The 17363-nt window shown below is 38.2% G+C and overlaps 1 protein-coding gene across 1 annotated transcript; it reads left to right on the top strand.

The window, feature by feature from the left end:
* The first annotated feature begins 11485 nt into the window (after positions 1-11485).
* On the top strand, positions 11486-17004 carry LOC139716813 (uncharacterized). Its single transcript, XM_071628345.1, has 4 exons — positions 11486-11564; positions 12823-13050; positions 15719-15940; positions 16796-17004. Exons 1-4 carry the CDS (start codon positions 11486-11488, stop codon positions 17002-17004), a joined length of 738 nt encoding a protein of 245 aa, XP_071484446.1.
* Positions 17005-17363: the final 359 nt, after the last annotated feature.

A 17363-nucleotide genomic window follows, 5' to 3' on the forward strand; every position in this document is an offset into this window, starting at 1 on the left:
TCGGTGCCTCACACAGGAGTATCACACCAGTGAGCTTGACTCAAGTAGGCTGATAGTTCTTGACCTGACCACCTGCGTTTTAAGATTGTATGTTTTTATGAAAAGAAGGGATGGGAGTATAGTAAGTCTTGTTCATCCAGGCTTTTACATAATAATCCTGTTACAACTCTACACCTGAGACAGCTACTGTGATGTTTGCTAAGGTATAATAGTCATATGGGTAATATCTTTATGGGAAGTATCAGCATTACAGTACTAGTTCAAAAATGAATGAATGTTAGGTGATATATCATATACCTACTTGGGAGGAGGGGATGAGAAAGAAATTGTCCTAGGGAATCATTTTGGCTAGAATGATTTGTGAAGGGCAGTATGTCACGCAAGGAAGGTGTACATTGGATCACTAAACATTTTACCATGCTTCAAAGCGACATTACAGATTATTACCAGCTGCTGTCACACTGACACAACTTCTTTGCAGCTTAACTTTGAGCACTCTTTGCAAGGTTTGCTCATCTGTTCACACTTGCAGCCAAACTTCGTAAAGTTTCAGTTCTTGAGGTAGGGTCGTCACTGGTGCACACCACGGAACTATGCTATAGTTTTGTGGTGCACATGCAAAACAAAGAAGAGAGTGTGTGCCATCTGATGGCTGTAATTGATTGTTGCGTAAACAACGGACACATGTATATCTCATTGAGTGTGTGCTTCAGAGGTACCAGATGATCAGTGGGTACCTGACAAACTTTGCGAAGTTTCAGTTGCAAACATTCAGATTGCACAAACTTTGAACAGATTTGCGGGGTTTGAGAAATTTCCCCTTGTGAGTGGGAAGTTTCACAAGAAGTTTTGCGAGAATTTTTGGGAAGTCAAAACTTTGAGAACTTCAACTTTGAGAAGTTTTTCCAGTGTGACTGCAGCTGCCAGAAGTTTTATTCATTTCTGTTTCCAAAATTGGTACATGTACAGCTATTCATTTTAGTGCCTGGGAGCTGCAGATGTAATTGCAGTCATTGTTAGTTATTGTTGCAAATTGCTTCACAATACCGAAATGAATCCAGTTTGATTCTTTTGACAATGCCTAGTGATAGCAAGTAGTGTGTCTGTAGTTGAGACTTTGCACCACTGAGCTGAGGAATGCTTGCCTGCAATTGGCATTCAAACACTGGAAGAGGTTCTGTGTTACAAGAAAGCCACAACCGAGACACCATTAATAATTTCATTTCTCATCTTACAGAAAGACATTGGGTACAAGGCTGTAAAATGCTGTACGAGTTACAGTAGTCCAGCAAGTATTCTATCTAGCAATTGAAATGTGTGCAGACTGTACAGCAAGGTCAACATTTCTGTGATACTTCACAGGTGTATACTCAAGACATTGCACATGAAATACAAGATCTTATACAGGGTTTGAATGATTTTATTTGAGTGTGTTCACTCCAGCAATAATTCAAATAGCTGGCAGCAATTTCTGTCTGATTTCCTGTGTGCGAGAAAAGTATTGGTAGCTAGATGCTTGTTATTCTTTTGTTGTTCTGTTAAGGGACTGCCCAGCAGTCATGCTTACAATATATATTGATGATAGTAAAGAAATAAAATAATGACATGACATGTATTGAATCAAATTCATAAAGTTCTTTAACCCATGTTTGGTAATTTGGATGAGTGCTGATGAGGGGTCCTTAAGGAACCTTTTCAAGGTAAAAGTTCAAAATTCTGAGAGTTTCTTGTGTGCAAGAAACCTAGCTAGGTGCATGTTGTGTTTTCTTTGTTATTCTTTTCAGAGACTGCCCAGCAGTCACTCGTTCAACATAGAGTGATGATAGTAAAGGAATAAATGACATGACATGAACTGAAACAAGTTTGTCAATTTCTTGAACCCATGTTTGGTAGTTTTCCATTCCAATAGAAAAAAAGGAGTTTGGATGACAGTTGATGATGAGGGAGCTTTAAGGAAGTTTTCAAAGTGAAAGCTCAATTCTGGAAGCTCTCTTATCATGCTTAATGTGGAAAACTTCAGTGTAAAGGTGACACTAGACTTGAATGGCGTGGAGCAAATGTTTGATCAGTGAATTTCACTAATTTGCACTGAGAAAAAAATGTGAATTTTGTTACATTTCATGTAATTTCCTTTCCATTTCTTTGCCATTTAGATTTCATTTCAGTTCCATTTTATTTCATTTTCATTTTATTTTCTATCATTCCCTTTCGTGCCGGCAGAGTATATCATAGTTGCTGCACAATATAAATGTCCTTTCTTATTGCTATGTCCATTTCTATTCATTCTTCTTCTTCTTTTTTTTTCAATTTCAGTATATTTAATTTGGTCTTTAATTCTTAAAATACTCCATGTGTCCAACCCCCTTGTGGCGAAAGTATGATTTATGTGAATCGTGCGTTGCCGTGTCAAAAGTGGTTTGTTGGCATGGAACTTCGTGGGTCTTTAAACTTTCTGCTGCTCGAGCAAATTAATACTACTACTGACTTAAAAGTCACCTTTTTTCCCAGATGTATGAAGAGTATTTACAGAGCCGCCAAGTTTCCCTGATTTTGCTGGAGACTCGGTGAAAACTGGATATCTCTTTATGATCTAAAGAGGAAGAAAAAAAATTCCTTGCTTCGGAAATTATTTCCGCCCAGTGAGATGCATGCGACACGCCAGAGGCTGTATGCGTCAGTGTTCGAAATATTTCGTTTCTGTGTGTGTGTGTATGTGTTTGTGTGTGTGTGTGTGCGTGTGTGTGTGTGTGTGTGCGTGCGTGTGTGCGTGCGTGCGTGCGTGCGCGCATGTTCGTGTTTGTCTCTGATCTCTGTGCGTGCGGTAGGAAATTGTTAACCCAGGAATGTATTTACATAACTTATAAAACTTATGGCATGAATTCTTCAGTCATCTGTAAAATAGTCTGATTACACAAGGCAGCACATTTTAAAGTGTATCTTTGCCCAAAAAAATATTTTTGATATGTGAAAGAGACACATTTCAGTAGTCCATTGCACCAACTTTCAGAGAAAAGGGGTCATTAATTAGTGAAATAATGCATCTGAAAGTTTCTAAACACAATCGGTCTGGGAGGCAAGACTATATTACAGCAAACCCTCTTGTTTGCAGTGGGTTACGGAACCACAGCGGTTCCTGAATCTCCCAGACACAGTGTGTTGGGAAACGTTGAGATGCATTATTTCCCTAATTAATGACCCATTTTCTCTGAAAGATGGTGCAATGGATTACTGAAATATTTCTCTTTCACATATCAAAAATAATTTTTTGGCCAAAGATACGCTTTAAGTAACTAGGTAACATAAGTTAGAACATCGCCGGAGAGTTTGTCGGAAGGCATGTATAGCTGTAAGAAAGGCACCTGTTCGTAGAAAAACAAAGAAAACGAAATGAATAAAATACCTGGGTGTAGTTAGATCTCATATGTACGCATTTGTAAACACATGAAGAAGAGAAAATGATCAGATATTCAAATGTAAATGTTAAGTTTGCATCTATTAATACACATATCTATTTTGTTTTCAAAATTTTTACATATGCTTCATAAATATTTCGGCAACGTTGAAAGAATGTACAGTGAAGTAGATACGACAAAATGGGTTGAGTATGAACAAATCAAAATGCCAAAGGAAAAAAAAAATCCCCGCGTGGTGACATCTTACGTGGCTGCAATAAAACCTCTCTTTTTTCGGCTGATGTATTATAATGCTAAAATTTTGACACAATTCTATAGTTGACACAATACGAATCTGACGAATAGAATGACAAAGGTTTCGTCGAAACAAACCTAGAATGAACAAGAATAGGTACATATGTCATTTAGAGTTGTAAGTGATAACTGTATGTAGTATGGACGATCATTATCTAACGAGAAAAAACAGGAATAGGAAGTAGAAATGACATGCGAAATATGGGGTATAAAATCTAGTGAAAGTTTCACCATTTGAACTCTGCCTCCAGTCCTTAGGATGCTCTGTTATTTACACAAAAAAAAAAAAAATGATTGGTTGCTTCACCTTATTAGCGGTCATTCTAGGAAGAGAAAGACAATGCTCAACTCGTTAAATGGATTACACATGATTAAGAAACTTTTTTTTTTGCGCAGTGCTTTTATTTAATTCTTATAAAGATTTCGTGCTCTTTCAAATTGGTGAAAGTGAAGTCTGTTATGGTAAACTCGTCTGGCATATCATTGGCGTGTTTGCATTCTTTCGTAGCGCGGAATGTTTGAATACAGAACTTACCTGGCGTTTGCAGTATAATCTCATCCAGAAAGGAAAGCTAAGCCCATACAATTCCCGACAAGAATTTGGGCATGAATATATTACGTTTATGTAAAACAGCTCATCACAAAACTCCTAAGTAAATTGACCGAAGCATTCCCTTCCGCCTTTCACTAAATTAACGAGTTTCCGAACCAAAGTGAACCGAATATCCTACCTATATAGATTAAAGTTGTCGATTAATGAACTCACCGTGTATATCCCTCACCTTTTTGTTGGCAATGTGTGTTGCAGAGAAAATGAAAAAAGAAAACAAGTTTCCAGCTCAGAGGAACGGAAGGCGATCGCAAGCAAAATGCTTTACCAATCTATAAACATAATCCTCTGTATAACCGTGTCTAATCCATGTCATAGCGAACTTCGATCGAGGCGTAATCCAAGCTTTGTCTCAACGCTATCTAATCCTGCACGGCCATTTGACCAGAATCTTTCTTCTGTTCCGAGATGAAGCCTGAAATTGAATGAAGAGAGGGGAAACACAATAACACATCTAAACAAAAGAGGTTAAAAGACTTGGGTAAAAGAGGCTGAAGATGGGCCACTTCATTAACTTCTCCCCTTCATTAACCCGAGAGAGCGATGGATCTCAGCGTTTTCTTGAAGGCACTTTCTTTGGAAGATTACCTTATACCCTTTTAGTTTGATTGTAGTGACATGTTGAATCAAACATGTTGCCGATTTAATCGCGAGAGATCAAGTTTAATCCTGCTCGAATCAAAATCTCCCAACAGAGCCGATAAGTAAATTGTCACAGGGATGAGCAAGGGGATGAAAGATGTGGGGGGGGGGGGGGGAGATAACATCCAGAAGTTAATTGATTATGGTCAAGATAGTAGAAATGGGGCAGCAGAAGAAAATTTGTTGGTTGCGTATATATCGCTTGATTCTTTTGGGATTGTTGCATTACAGTTCATATACATTGTACATGCGGTGCCCTTATTTCTTGTCGAATAGAATATGTATATAATTGTTTGTTCTTTGGTCTTTCACAACGATTAATCAACAGTTTTCAAGCTCTTCAAAACTCTTCTGCAAGATTGCTGACCTACACTTTCAAAACTGTTCACATTGCATCGGTGATACGTTCTCTCCACTGGCTTCCGGTAAAAACAAAACAAAACAAAACAAAAACGAAAACAAAAACAAAAACAAAAACGAACAAATAAACAAACAGTCAAAAACACGAATTACCTTTAAAATAAATGATTGTTCTTCTTCTTTGCCATATACGTAATCCACTCATCTGCTTCTGAATATCTGAAGAATTCTCAATATTGGTATGATCCTCCCCGCAGGCTTCGATCTTACATTCTTACATTAATTTACCTGGGAATCAAAAGCTAAACTCTTGGGGGATATCGCTCTTCTGCACACTTGGGACCAAAAGTTTCAAATGGAACGATACCCCGTCATGGTATTAAACATCAGCCTCAGTGACCGATTTTTAATTTTTTTTTTGTTTGTTTTACGCAGTGGAGTTCATATAAAAGAGGGAGCCAATTTTTGTCGCTCAAAACAACAAATTCAGTTACAGTTTCAGCAAACGTACAGACAAACATAGACAAGAAGTATCATAAAATCAATGTTGCTGGATGAATAAGTAAAAACTTTCTGTGAAAACTTTAACAAGTGGTACCTTATTTGTTTGTTTACCTTACTGTGTTTTATCATATTGAGTGGTAAAACTCGTGTAGGCTGTATACGCTCAAATGGAATATGCCGCCAGTTTTTGTTTTTGTTTTTGTTTTTTCAATTTGTGGTATTTTTTCAAACCATGTATTGTATATGAGAAATTCCTAAATATCATAGAGAGCAGCATCCGAAATAAAATAATTCACTTATAAGCAAATAGCAAAACAGTGCCAACATTTCCAAAGGGAAATATTGACGTTGTCAAAGAATATCAGTACAACAAACAATCCATGTTATGGAGCTGATAAGCGCAAAATTTCCTTGCATTTGTAAGAGTTAATGCGTTTTTCTTGACTGTTGGCGATTGGATCACAATGAACAGCGCAATAGCATCACCTTCATTGCCCAATTTGTAATAAAAACTCTCACAGCGAAATGTGCAGGTCCAAGCATGTGAACATTAAAGCCGGAATTTGCATCAGGGCAGTCGAATTTCAGTGGGACTTTTCAGTAGTTTGCTATCAAGTTTTGCTAGATGTACTGTGGTGATTCTTGTTTCATCCGGTAAAGTTTTGCTGAACATTCAACATGCCATATACAACAGTATTTCAGGGATTAGAAAAAAGCAAACAAAAAACAAACAAACCAACAAACCAACCAACCAACCAACCAACAAACAAACAAACAAACAAACAAACAAACAAACAAACAAACAAACAAACAAACAAACGGAAAAATACATGATGACGCTACGCAGATTTTACATTGAAGTTGACTTTATCGAGTCGCTGTAAGACATGTCAGACCGGAAAGGAAATGAAATGCGATTTATAAGCTTCCCGTACGTGTGCACGAAAACTATTTCCAAAGTCTGTACCACTGACATCCATCATAGATTAGTGGTAGTGCAGGAACATGAACAAAAGATGAAGAAGCTAGATGAAACTGGATTATGACCCAAGAAAAACAAAACAAAACGAGGAAGCAAATGACAGACAGTGAATTTTATAAATCTGTAAAAGAAAATACTACAAACGTTATGAAGTCTGTTTGTATTCCACGATGCAAGTGAATTATAGTGCGAAAAACGGATAATTGCACTTTTATAGTAGTCCATTTTCGTCGCACTTTAATCCACTCGCATCGTTTAACAGATTTCATTACTTTTGTCAGCCTGGTTGAAGTATTTTCTTCTAGGTATTGATTCGTCGATAAGGAGAAAGATTGATGAACAAAAAGCATAATCGAGAATATGGAGAGAGATAGATGGTCGAAAGGTAATTTTCTAGAGTTACAGGTAAACAGTTAATGGAGATAAAGGTAGAAAATAGGCGGATAGTTATTGATAGGGAGAGATAGATAGAAATAAAGATAGAGAGAAGGGGATGAGGAGGGGGGGGGGAGGAGGAGGAGGAGGAAGGGGAGATGGAGAAGTAACACACGTAATGTGATGATCAGACCCTTCTCGTGAGGAGATCTCAATCGACTCTTAAAGAGCTTTGATCTTTAAAGCAACACTTACCTCATCTCAGGAATCTCACCAGGGCCGAGATTTGAAGAGGGCAATTTTTGTCTCCGGGATTGCCCCCTATTGAGCTTGATTGGAATAGATTAATCCTTCCTTGGCAAGTCGAGGAGAATTAATTTAGGACTTAGCGAGAAGCGACAATGAAGTAATCAAGGGATTCGAGACAAAAAAGGGCTACTGCTGAACAAGGTAGATACACGTCGTACATTGTTCGCGAAATGTAACAATACCAGCCAATTGGCGGTCGGAGTTGTGCTTTATGTACCCTTGCACCGTAACGCTTGTTGGTTATTTGACAATGTTCCACTTTCTTGAAAGCGTTGGTTTCTGCCTACGCTGTTCTGCTCGTATGATATCACATTGTTGAATGTCCACGTGTAGTCATTGCCTTTCTTGGCAGGTGTTGTAATGGTTCGGGAATTAGAATGCAACTTTCCTCACATAATAGATACAATGTAAAAGAGGTGGGGATGAGAAGAACGAAACAGATGATAGAATATTCGACCAAATTCGGCAAAATTGTTCTTCTCACGGCCAAATTCTAGCTGTCTAATATTGGAAGAAAGTATACCCTTATACTTACTAACACGAGAAAAACAGAGAAATAATGCCGACCCCTCGTGGTTCCCCAGGTGATTGTACTAAAAGTCGGCAAACAGTATCAACCTGGTGCATTGTGCCGTATGAAGAAAATAATTGAACCCCTATAAATATAATTATTTCGTTAATATGCGGTGTCAGGGAAATATCATGTGTACGCCTCAATTGAACACTAAATAAGTTAGAACCACAGAGCTTAATTACAGCACATTGATGCCCTTATCATTATACCTTATCTGCAAACTTTCACATAATCATCATGGTTTATTGTATCATTTTAATGTTTTATTCAATTATTCAATTTTTTCAGGTTATCTATTGAGGTTGGTATATTTTCTGGCTAACAGATTTCATTGTAAGGCCGCGGAAAAGAATTTTGATGAATTCGGTGGCCCAAGCAGAGCAACAATAAAGAGTTAGTAAGGAACTTTATTTGAATATTTATATCACCCTTCATGCTCTTGTCCCAACTTGTTCCACAACGGTTTCTGATCTCTTATGTGCATTAATGTTTTAGTGAAGAAGAGTGCATGCGTGTCACGTTGTGGTGAAATAATTTACTATTTGACGTGATAATCCAAGCGAAAGCTTCCCTTAATAAGACGCGATCCAAACATTCAATTAGTATTGTTATCTATATTTGTTTTGATGAATATGATTTAATGGATGATGAATTCGCTTTGTTCATCTTTTATTATATATATATATATATATATATATATATATATATATATATATATATATTGGCGTTTTAACAGATTACAACCTCAAAACGATTGAAGAAATAGTCTTTGTGTGGAAGCATATAAACATGTATTATATAATGGTATGTTTATTCTCTATGAGCTAATTCACTTACCAAAGTGATAAGTGCATAGAAGCAAAATCGATAAACGCAGACCATTAGAACAGGTCTTTAGTGGAAACTTCAATATCGTTATACAGTTTAATTCAATATTGCAATTGTCTTTGGAAAATCGACTGTCGTGACCTCAACTGATACGACCAGAACATTTCCTTGGATACTTCGTAAGATTGACAGATTCCTATGCTTGAGTAAGCTAAATGAGTTTCCAGGCAGAGCATAGGGAAAAAGGAACAAAGTAGTCTTCGTTTTTAGGCTCATTTACATTTTCATCTGCCGTGCCGAAACAGTCCTAACAGCAACATTGAGGTTGTTTTCCCCGCATTATTCATTATTACTGATAAGGGCGTTTAACCATTCCTGCGTTCATCTCCTGGGAGCATTTGAAAATGGATTTGATTCTGATCCTGAAATATCGTATTTACCAAAACGTTTTCGAAGGGAAGTATACCACTTCCAAAAGCGTGTCCGGTAGAGGCTACTAAGACATGACCATCGCAGTCATCCAATTAAAAACGTAACATCAACATTATGACGTAGCACCTGATTCCAAACCACTCCCATCTCTCGAACTTCACCAAGCGTTTACGCGGGGTGGCTGTACCAAGGATACCCCCCCCCCCCCCAATTACCTAAAGTTGGATAAGGTGGGTAGGGGGAGCCATCTCTCTCCGAATGAATAGTAGCCCCGGCCCTTACCAATGCTGCATTGTTAGGGGATTAACTTATCGCGTTTGCTTATTTGTTCAACAAGCACCACCTCTGGGACCCGTTCACATCCTAAATCAAAGATTGTAAAAGTGAAGACGCGACCGCCTTTGCATTACTTGCAATGCTTTGATGTGAAATCTGGTATAATAGTTTGGCGTATGATGAAATGACAAGAGCCTATTGTGGAAAAGACACAGGATGAAACACTCCCGAAACACTCTGCATTTCAGCATGGAACAATGTCGAGTTAGTTACTACGACATGAATTACAGAAGAAAGCCATCACCCAGTCACCTGTAATATGCGTCAACATCATGCCAGTAATATCCATCATTTCCACCAAAACTCATCCGTAATTCTCTTTCTCTGACCCCATGATATAGTCTATTAAATATGTTCACTTCAAATTCACTTGATTAACGTTAATTGATCACAAAATATGGTGCTATGGAAGTACTTAATAGAAAGTGATCGAAAGAATCCAAAAGAAGACGGACAGGCCCCGGGCATTGACTTGCAAAGAGTACGACCGTCAATTTAGAACGATTTTTTGTATAAAGGAAAGAACATGCAGAGAGAGAAAAATAAAAGAAACTATTTCTGCAGCTCATCAGACAATGTTCATTTGATCAGCTGTTTTATCTATTTATCTATTTATTTATCTATTTATTTATTTCATTTATTTATTTTATTTATTTATTTATCTATTTATTTATTTATTTATCTATTTATTTATTTATTTATTTATTTATTTATTTATTTATTTATTTATTTACTTATTTATTCATTTATTGCAAATCTTCATACAGAGTGGCCTGATCAGCATATATATACATAAACTATTATATAAACAGCATAAGATGGACTAACAAGTTTCAAAGCGAGATAAGGTAGACACACATCAAGCATTTAGGATACAATAAAATTATACAATCATGCAGATTTAGAATAGACTAACTGCCGGTCTTCCTCAGGGCTCAACAGAGCCCTGAGGAAAAATAGGAACAATTAATTAAAAAAAGATATGTTCCCCCCCCCCCAAAAAAAAAAAAAAAAAAAAGATACCAACGGAACCCCCCGCAATGATAACTTTAAAAATAGTATAATATAATAATAATATGTAATGGTAGCGTCAATACTGATAGTCATCCGCTCAGGAACGGATGCATAATATTACAGCGACGAGACGTGCAGGTTTCACGTGTGAATGGGTGCGATTTTCTGGGAACAGCTCCTGTTGGTGGGAACAATGACAGGGGAGTGTTTTGTGATCACGTTCAAGTTAGGAAGAATGGCCTCTCTTTGGAAGACATAATCCCCCTCTACGTGACAAAAAACACACGTGCAAGCAGCCAGTAAAAACGTAGTAGCTTTCAGAGTGGCATGAGGGCTTTGACGTGAGTAGAAGGTGTCTCTGTCCTGAGGTCGTCACAACAGAAGTTGGCTTTCGCGAGTTAGCACATCACTGTGTTCTCTGATGTGATTATTATGAAGCATCAGTAGTAAATAAAATACTCGTCTACTCTATTAACTGGAATACTTCACGTGGTGGCTCTGAAGGGAGAAGTCTTATCTTTATGAGAAACTGTTGACGAAGGTGGATGTTAGGTACAAACACTCGGAGGCTGTTGGAGTGCCTTTCCAACCCGGCGGATTATACCATCTGCACTATTTGCACGCGAAATCCATCAGTTATTTTCGCGGAAGAAATCACCACGTCGCTTTGAGTCGAGAAATTCTGACGTAAATAACATCATTTCTACAAATCACGTCATAGTTGTCATAGTCGACTTCGTTTCCTTCGGTGACGAACAGTGTAAGATCAACAGCCGTTTCTTCCAGCAGAGTTGTCAACATCTATACCCGAAATGGAGCGGACAGTGATATTGCCGTTGCTGATTCTTCTCAGCCTTTATGACTTGGCGGGAACGTCGAAAGTTTCAAATGGTGAGTTTATGTTTGTGTTTGCAAACAAATTCTATTACGTTGAGACAAGTTCGTGCATCCAAAAAGAAAATGTAGCCATTATATTTTCATAGCTGAAGGTTTTCTTGGTATACATTATATCTTGTATATGCATGACGTCATCTGGCTGGAGAGAGGTGTTCAACAACCATGCCAATGGGGTCTAGGGCAATTACCCCCTGGGCAATTACCCCGCACCCTTTCCCTGGCCCTAATCCTAATCCTAATCCTGAACCTAACCCTAACCCTATTCCAAGCTCCTAACCCTAAACCTAACCCTAACCCTAATCTTTACTCTAACCTTACCACTAACCAGTATTTGGCCGGGGGGTAATTGCCCTCTGGGGGTAATTGCCCGGATACGATGCCAATGGAAACAAACAAGTTTCATTTGGCGCGCTATTCGTACATTTCCTCTGTGAGTTTGTCTGAGCACAAAGGGTTTACACCTGTCTTTGCAAATTTATCATGCAAACGAATGGCATCATTATTTCCCTTTGATACGATACAGTTTGAAGAGATGAGGTCTCGTTCGATTCTATCTGTCTATATTGTCCTGCTTATGTTTCTTTGGCTGGTCAATCATTTTTTTTCTACAGTATCTTATCCTATACAACTCGATATTGGCCATTGAGATGTAAATTAATGTGCTTTACATTGGCAATTTTCGTCGCAGGAGATAGTTATTCGCAAATTGATTATCGTTGTTTAATTCAGGCATATTCATGGACCAGAATTGAAGAAATTATCATAAACACTTCGATAGATGATGTTTTATCTTCACTTTCCATTTGTTTGTTTGGAGGATAATACGACGGTACAGTACATACAATACATTTACACTGTAACTGTATGCACACTGAAATTAACCATGTTTTATGTCCTAAAACCAATTTTAATCTACTCCCATTAAGTTATGCGCAGATCCCTAAAATTTTATTCATCTTTTATCTGTTTCAGGTTAATATTGTCATTTATACTTGTGCATTTAAGGCGCCCTGTATATCATAAAAACTAAAGGACTTACATTTGACTTGTTTGTATGATCACAAATAGACACGTTTTGTGCAGCCATTCAACCCACAAATTTTGTATAGACTTGCTGTTGACGAAATCCTCTCCACGTATACAAATTTTGATATACACAAATGTATACAGAGATGAATATAATGTTAATTGTAGAGCCAGTGCATGTGATTTGAGAAGTTCATCCCGTCTTGCTCTTTTCTTTCGACGGCAGGTCGTGTTTCAGGCCGACGGCCGACAAGCTCACTGAACGGTCGGCGAGGAGACATGGACGACACGTTCGCCATCCTTAATGCGAAGATGTCGGGGGCCATCGACCGACGCGTGCCGGACGACAACCGGACCCCTGGTCATCGAGAGGTGGCCCTGGCCAGCCTAGAAATCCTCTTAGCAGGAGGTAGAACCCAGCTGACCACGGCTGTATCTTCCACGGTCACCCAAGGTGAGCATAAACTTATTGTCAGTCTATTAATACCTACCTATGGATACCTAAGGGAAGATTCTGAACGCAGGCTGAGCCTCTATATTCAGATCCAGGTTTGGTCCTTGAGATGAGCTGGGTCATGGCCAGGTGGAGTGGCATCAAACTTAAATTTGATGGGTTCATTGTGCCAGCATTTATCCAAACCAACTTCAAAATCTGAAGACACTGGGTGCATCTGTTAAGTTTCTTGGTATACTATTATGGTTTCCTGATACGCGTGTAAAATAAGTTTCTTCTTGTCGTGGTATGTGATCGAAAAATATTAATATCATAATATCAAATTACCAAAATTTCATGATATTAAAGTGATGGCATATTGGTTTAGGTGATGAGGATATAGCTTTCAACTTTTTGCGAGATACTTCGAAACCGCTTTATGAAATGTTAAAGAGCATATAATTCTAAGGAATTCAAACTTTATTTGATGAAAATTCGTTTTGAAATGGCTGAGATATCCAAAAAAAAAAAGCAAAAAAAAAAAAAAAAAAACCCACCAAAGTAAAACGTAGCGATCCAAATAAAAGTTGTGTTCCCCTTTTATGGGATTGCTTTGTGTGGGATATCTCAGCCATTTCAAAACCAATTGTCATCAAATAAACTTGTGATTTATTTTAGAATCATTTGCTCTTTTATATCTCATAACAGGTTTCTCATTATTGAAAATTATTATCAAAAAAAAAAAAAAAAAAAACGTTGGAAACCTGAAGCCCCATCTCAACCGAAACTGTATCATCCCTTTAATGTTGTTGATGTTGTTGTTGTTGTTGTCGCCGCCTCCGCCGCTGCTACATTTACTACAATTTGATGAAGCGTCATTAAGGGATAGATAAGAAAAAAAAAAGAAGAGGAAGAACTCGAAGAAATCAAACTGCATTATCATCGTCTTTCGCCTACAGAAGTTCTGCTTCCATTTCGCCCTTCACATTGATATTATACCGATGGGGCTTTTGTGATGTAACCAAATTGTGCACTTCGTTTTTATCGTGTAGTTGCTGCAAGTTGAGATGTCTTTTCAAGTTTATTTTGGTCAATATTTGCAGAAACATTCTGTCATTTATTTGGTGTGCGTCGATCCTTGGAGAAATTCTGGGACCGAATTTCCTGTAAACTTCACATCAGCGTTAGATATACCTGTAGATCAAACGCAAACTTCAACAAGTTTGACATCTCAAGGTGGTTATGTAAACATGTACACACACATCAAAGTTAGCCCCCACCCTTCCCGCATAGTACGCAAAACAAACTGCGTCATTCCTCGTAAAGGGCTAAGGCGCTCCCACTAATACGGGGGTAATTTCGTGTAAAGATTGTTCAAGTTCACTCACAACGGGGTTCATTGTACCTACGGCATTAGGAGCACAATGGGAGGATCTGTTTATTGTCCCAGCTACATCAGTGATGACAATAGATTTAGTGAATGAAAGGGCTTACCTCGCGACTGGTTAGAATTCTTCCCCGCTGGGAATGAATGGGGTGGACTAGGCGTTGGATTAAACGTACAAAGCAACAGTGTTAGATCGTTGCTGTCGTATAGGACCTAAGTGATGGGATTGCAGTCGTACTGCGAAGGGCTTATGGTAAACGCGCGAGAAGCCAACGTTACGAAGACTGCAGTAGCCCTCGACACGTTCAAATACCAACCATTTACGTACTAATAGATGTTAAGCAGTCTAAATCATTTACCTTTATTTACCAACATGCATTTATTACAAAGATCAAAAGTAAATTGAATGTATTTTTCTACGTTTATTGGGCTAAGGTAGGAATCATCGAGGTTTTAACAGGGGCAAAATACACATTTCAATTCCAGTTCACTTGATTCTTCTGGCAGCTACTTAATAAGCAAATTGGAATAATTATGATAACAAAAAAAAAAAAAAAAATGGTGTGTAAAATTCCTATACTCAAAGGGGAATGTTGCACAAAACGTATATACTGAATTGTCGCATACAGTACATGCGGAAAGATTGATAATGCATTCAGACTGTAACCCTTTATGATATCACCACACTAGAACGAGTACAGAAAATAATTATGCTAAAGATGGCATTTTCAAAAACTTTGTTATGGATAGGATGGCATCCCCGTTACGTGCAATTTCGATTATATTTCCAAGGTCTAGTGTTCGTTTTACGTTCGAAAACAAGGAGTTTTTAAAACATATTTTTACAATATATATGTATATATTTTTCCCATATGAAACAACTAGAATATAACATAACCTCTCTAGTTTTCGTCAGAGCATTATCTAGTGTTTTTGTTACTAGGCCATGTCTTGAGCAACTGATCAATCGCAGTTTACAATTTTTTAACTAAGTCGAAATGTCTTGTACAGCTGAACTGTCAATATTCATACTTTAGTGTCCCTTTAGAATTCTTTGTGACATAGGCCTAACAAATTTTATCCTTTGATCTATTCTTGAAGAAAAATCGAATTACTGAAGATTTCATTGCAGTTTCCATTATTTTTGTGATTGATTGTCTTTGTTTGTTTGCTGAAATTCATAGAAATCTAAATGATAATCAATACAATCCTACTGATGAAACTCTTATTGATGTCTTTAGTGCACGTACTACGATAATGGCTAACGTATGCAAAATATTCTTAATCAATCATTTGTCATAGTCACACATCGCCCTCTACCGCCCTGTCAGAACGGCGGGATTCGCCTGCTCGGCAGCTTCTGTTACTGTCCGTCCGCTTTCATGGGGCGTTACTGCGAGATCTACCGCTTCAACAGCAGTTGCGGCAGAGTCCCCCACGGGGGCTGGACCTACATCAACTGTAACAGCTGCCACTGTGTTGCCGGTGTGCTGCGGTGTCAACCGCATCGGTTACCGGGTTGTGGTGAGTCCCACTATTTTTTCCCCTCTTCTTTTCTTAGATTTTGTGTCCCTCAGAAAGAAAGGTGGTACATTGTAGATTGTTGCCATTTTTGCTGATATTGTTGCATTCACTTCCACATTCTTTTCCTTGTTATAAGTCTCCGTGCACGCCTCTGGAGAAAGATCAGTTTATCGATTGGTTACCAACTTTCTCACCAAGAACTACATGTGTACAACGGAATATAAAGCTATCCGTGTTTAATTTTTTTTCTGACTTATATTGCACATAAGTATGTGAAGATGTAAAAGTTCTGAAGGTCAATGTTTACACAGCATGATTATTTGACTGGCAAGATAAACCCTCTGCGTGCCACATCATATTACCTGGGCCCTGTTGCATAAAACCCTTACTGCTGGACTTACCGTTCCTTTCTAGCGGTAAGTCTTCAAATTAGCGGTAAATTTTATAATCCTTGATGCTGATTGGCTTTGACGCCTAATTTTGACGGTAGTTACTATTGAAATTCAATGGTAAGTTTTATGCAACGGGCCCCAGGTCATATGTTTGTGTGCAATATTTTGTGCACATTTGACTCTTTTGGTACAGGAAGAGTTAATAGTTGATAGCCCCCCCCCCCCCCATATAATTGAGAATACAAAACAAAACACAAAATACTTTACTCTTTCGTGCACCAAGTCGAATCATCATCTAGGTTAAATGTATCAGCACAATTCAGTGGATAGCACTCAAAGTCTCCGGTGGTATTCCTGATTCTTCACTCTCACTGGATAATTTTTACGTAATTTTCTGGGACAAATAAATTCATCATAACTAAAGGATCCCATTCTGTTTTCAATTAATCTTATCTCATTGCAGCATCAACGGGTTTGCCCATCATCTCCTCAACCACGCCGTCAAAAGTCCAGCCGCGAGTCAATGACGAAGACGCGCCATTCGTGATCGCAGCGGGATCGGACGACAGCAGTAGCGCCACCACGAGGGCACCAAGCGCCAGTTTTGTTTTTATCTGTCTGACGTCATTGCATCTCCTCTATCGATGCCTCCTAAGGGCAACTTTAAGATAACGCCAACTCGGTTTTTGTTTTTGTTTTTGCTGGACAATCAAAGTATTCATTAATGTTAAAGCCACCGTCCCATGTATATATCAAAGATGTATTCTATTTTGTCATCATCATCTGAAGTGAGTGTCGTCCTCTTCTTTTTACAGACTGACTTATCTTGTCTTGTCTTGTCTTGCCAATTTGCTGATAACCGGATACGTATTCTAGTCAATTATTGACAGTAATGCGCGATGTTTGAACCGTTGATTTATCTATGTTTTAAATCAGTTTACGTTAAGTGTACTCTGTCGTTTGCTGAACAAGAGAAGTGGAAGAATTCGCGATATTTCCTTGGCGGGTAAATGTGAAATGTGTATTTTAGC

Source organism: Diadema antillarum, unplaced genomic scaffold (genome assembly GCF_040938485.1).
Source record: "Diadema antillarum isolate AM-2024a unplaced genomic scaffold, OU_Dant_1.0 scf00000070, whole genome shotgun sequence".
Classification (NCBI taxonomy): domain Eukaryota; kingdom Metazoa; phylum Echinodermata; class Echinoidea; order Diadematoida; family Diadematidae; genus Diadema; species Diadema antillarum.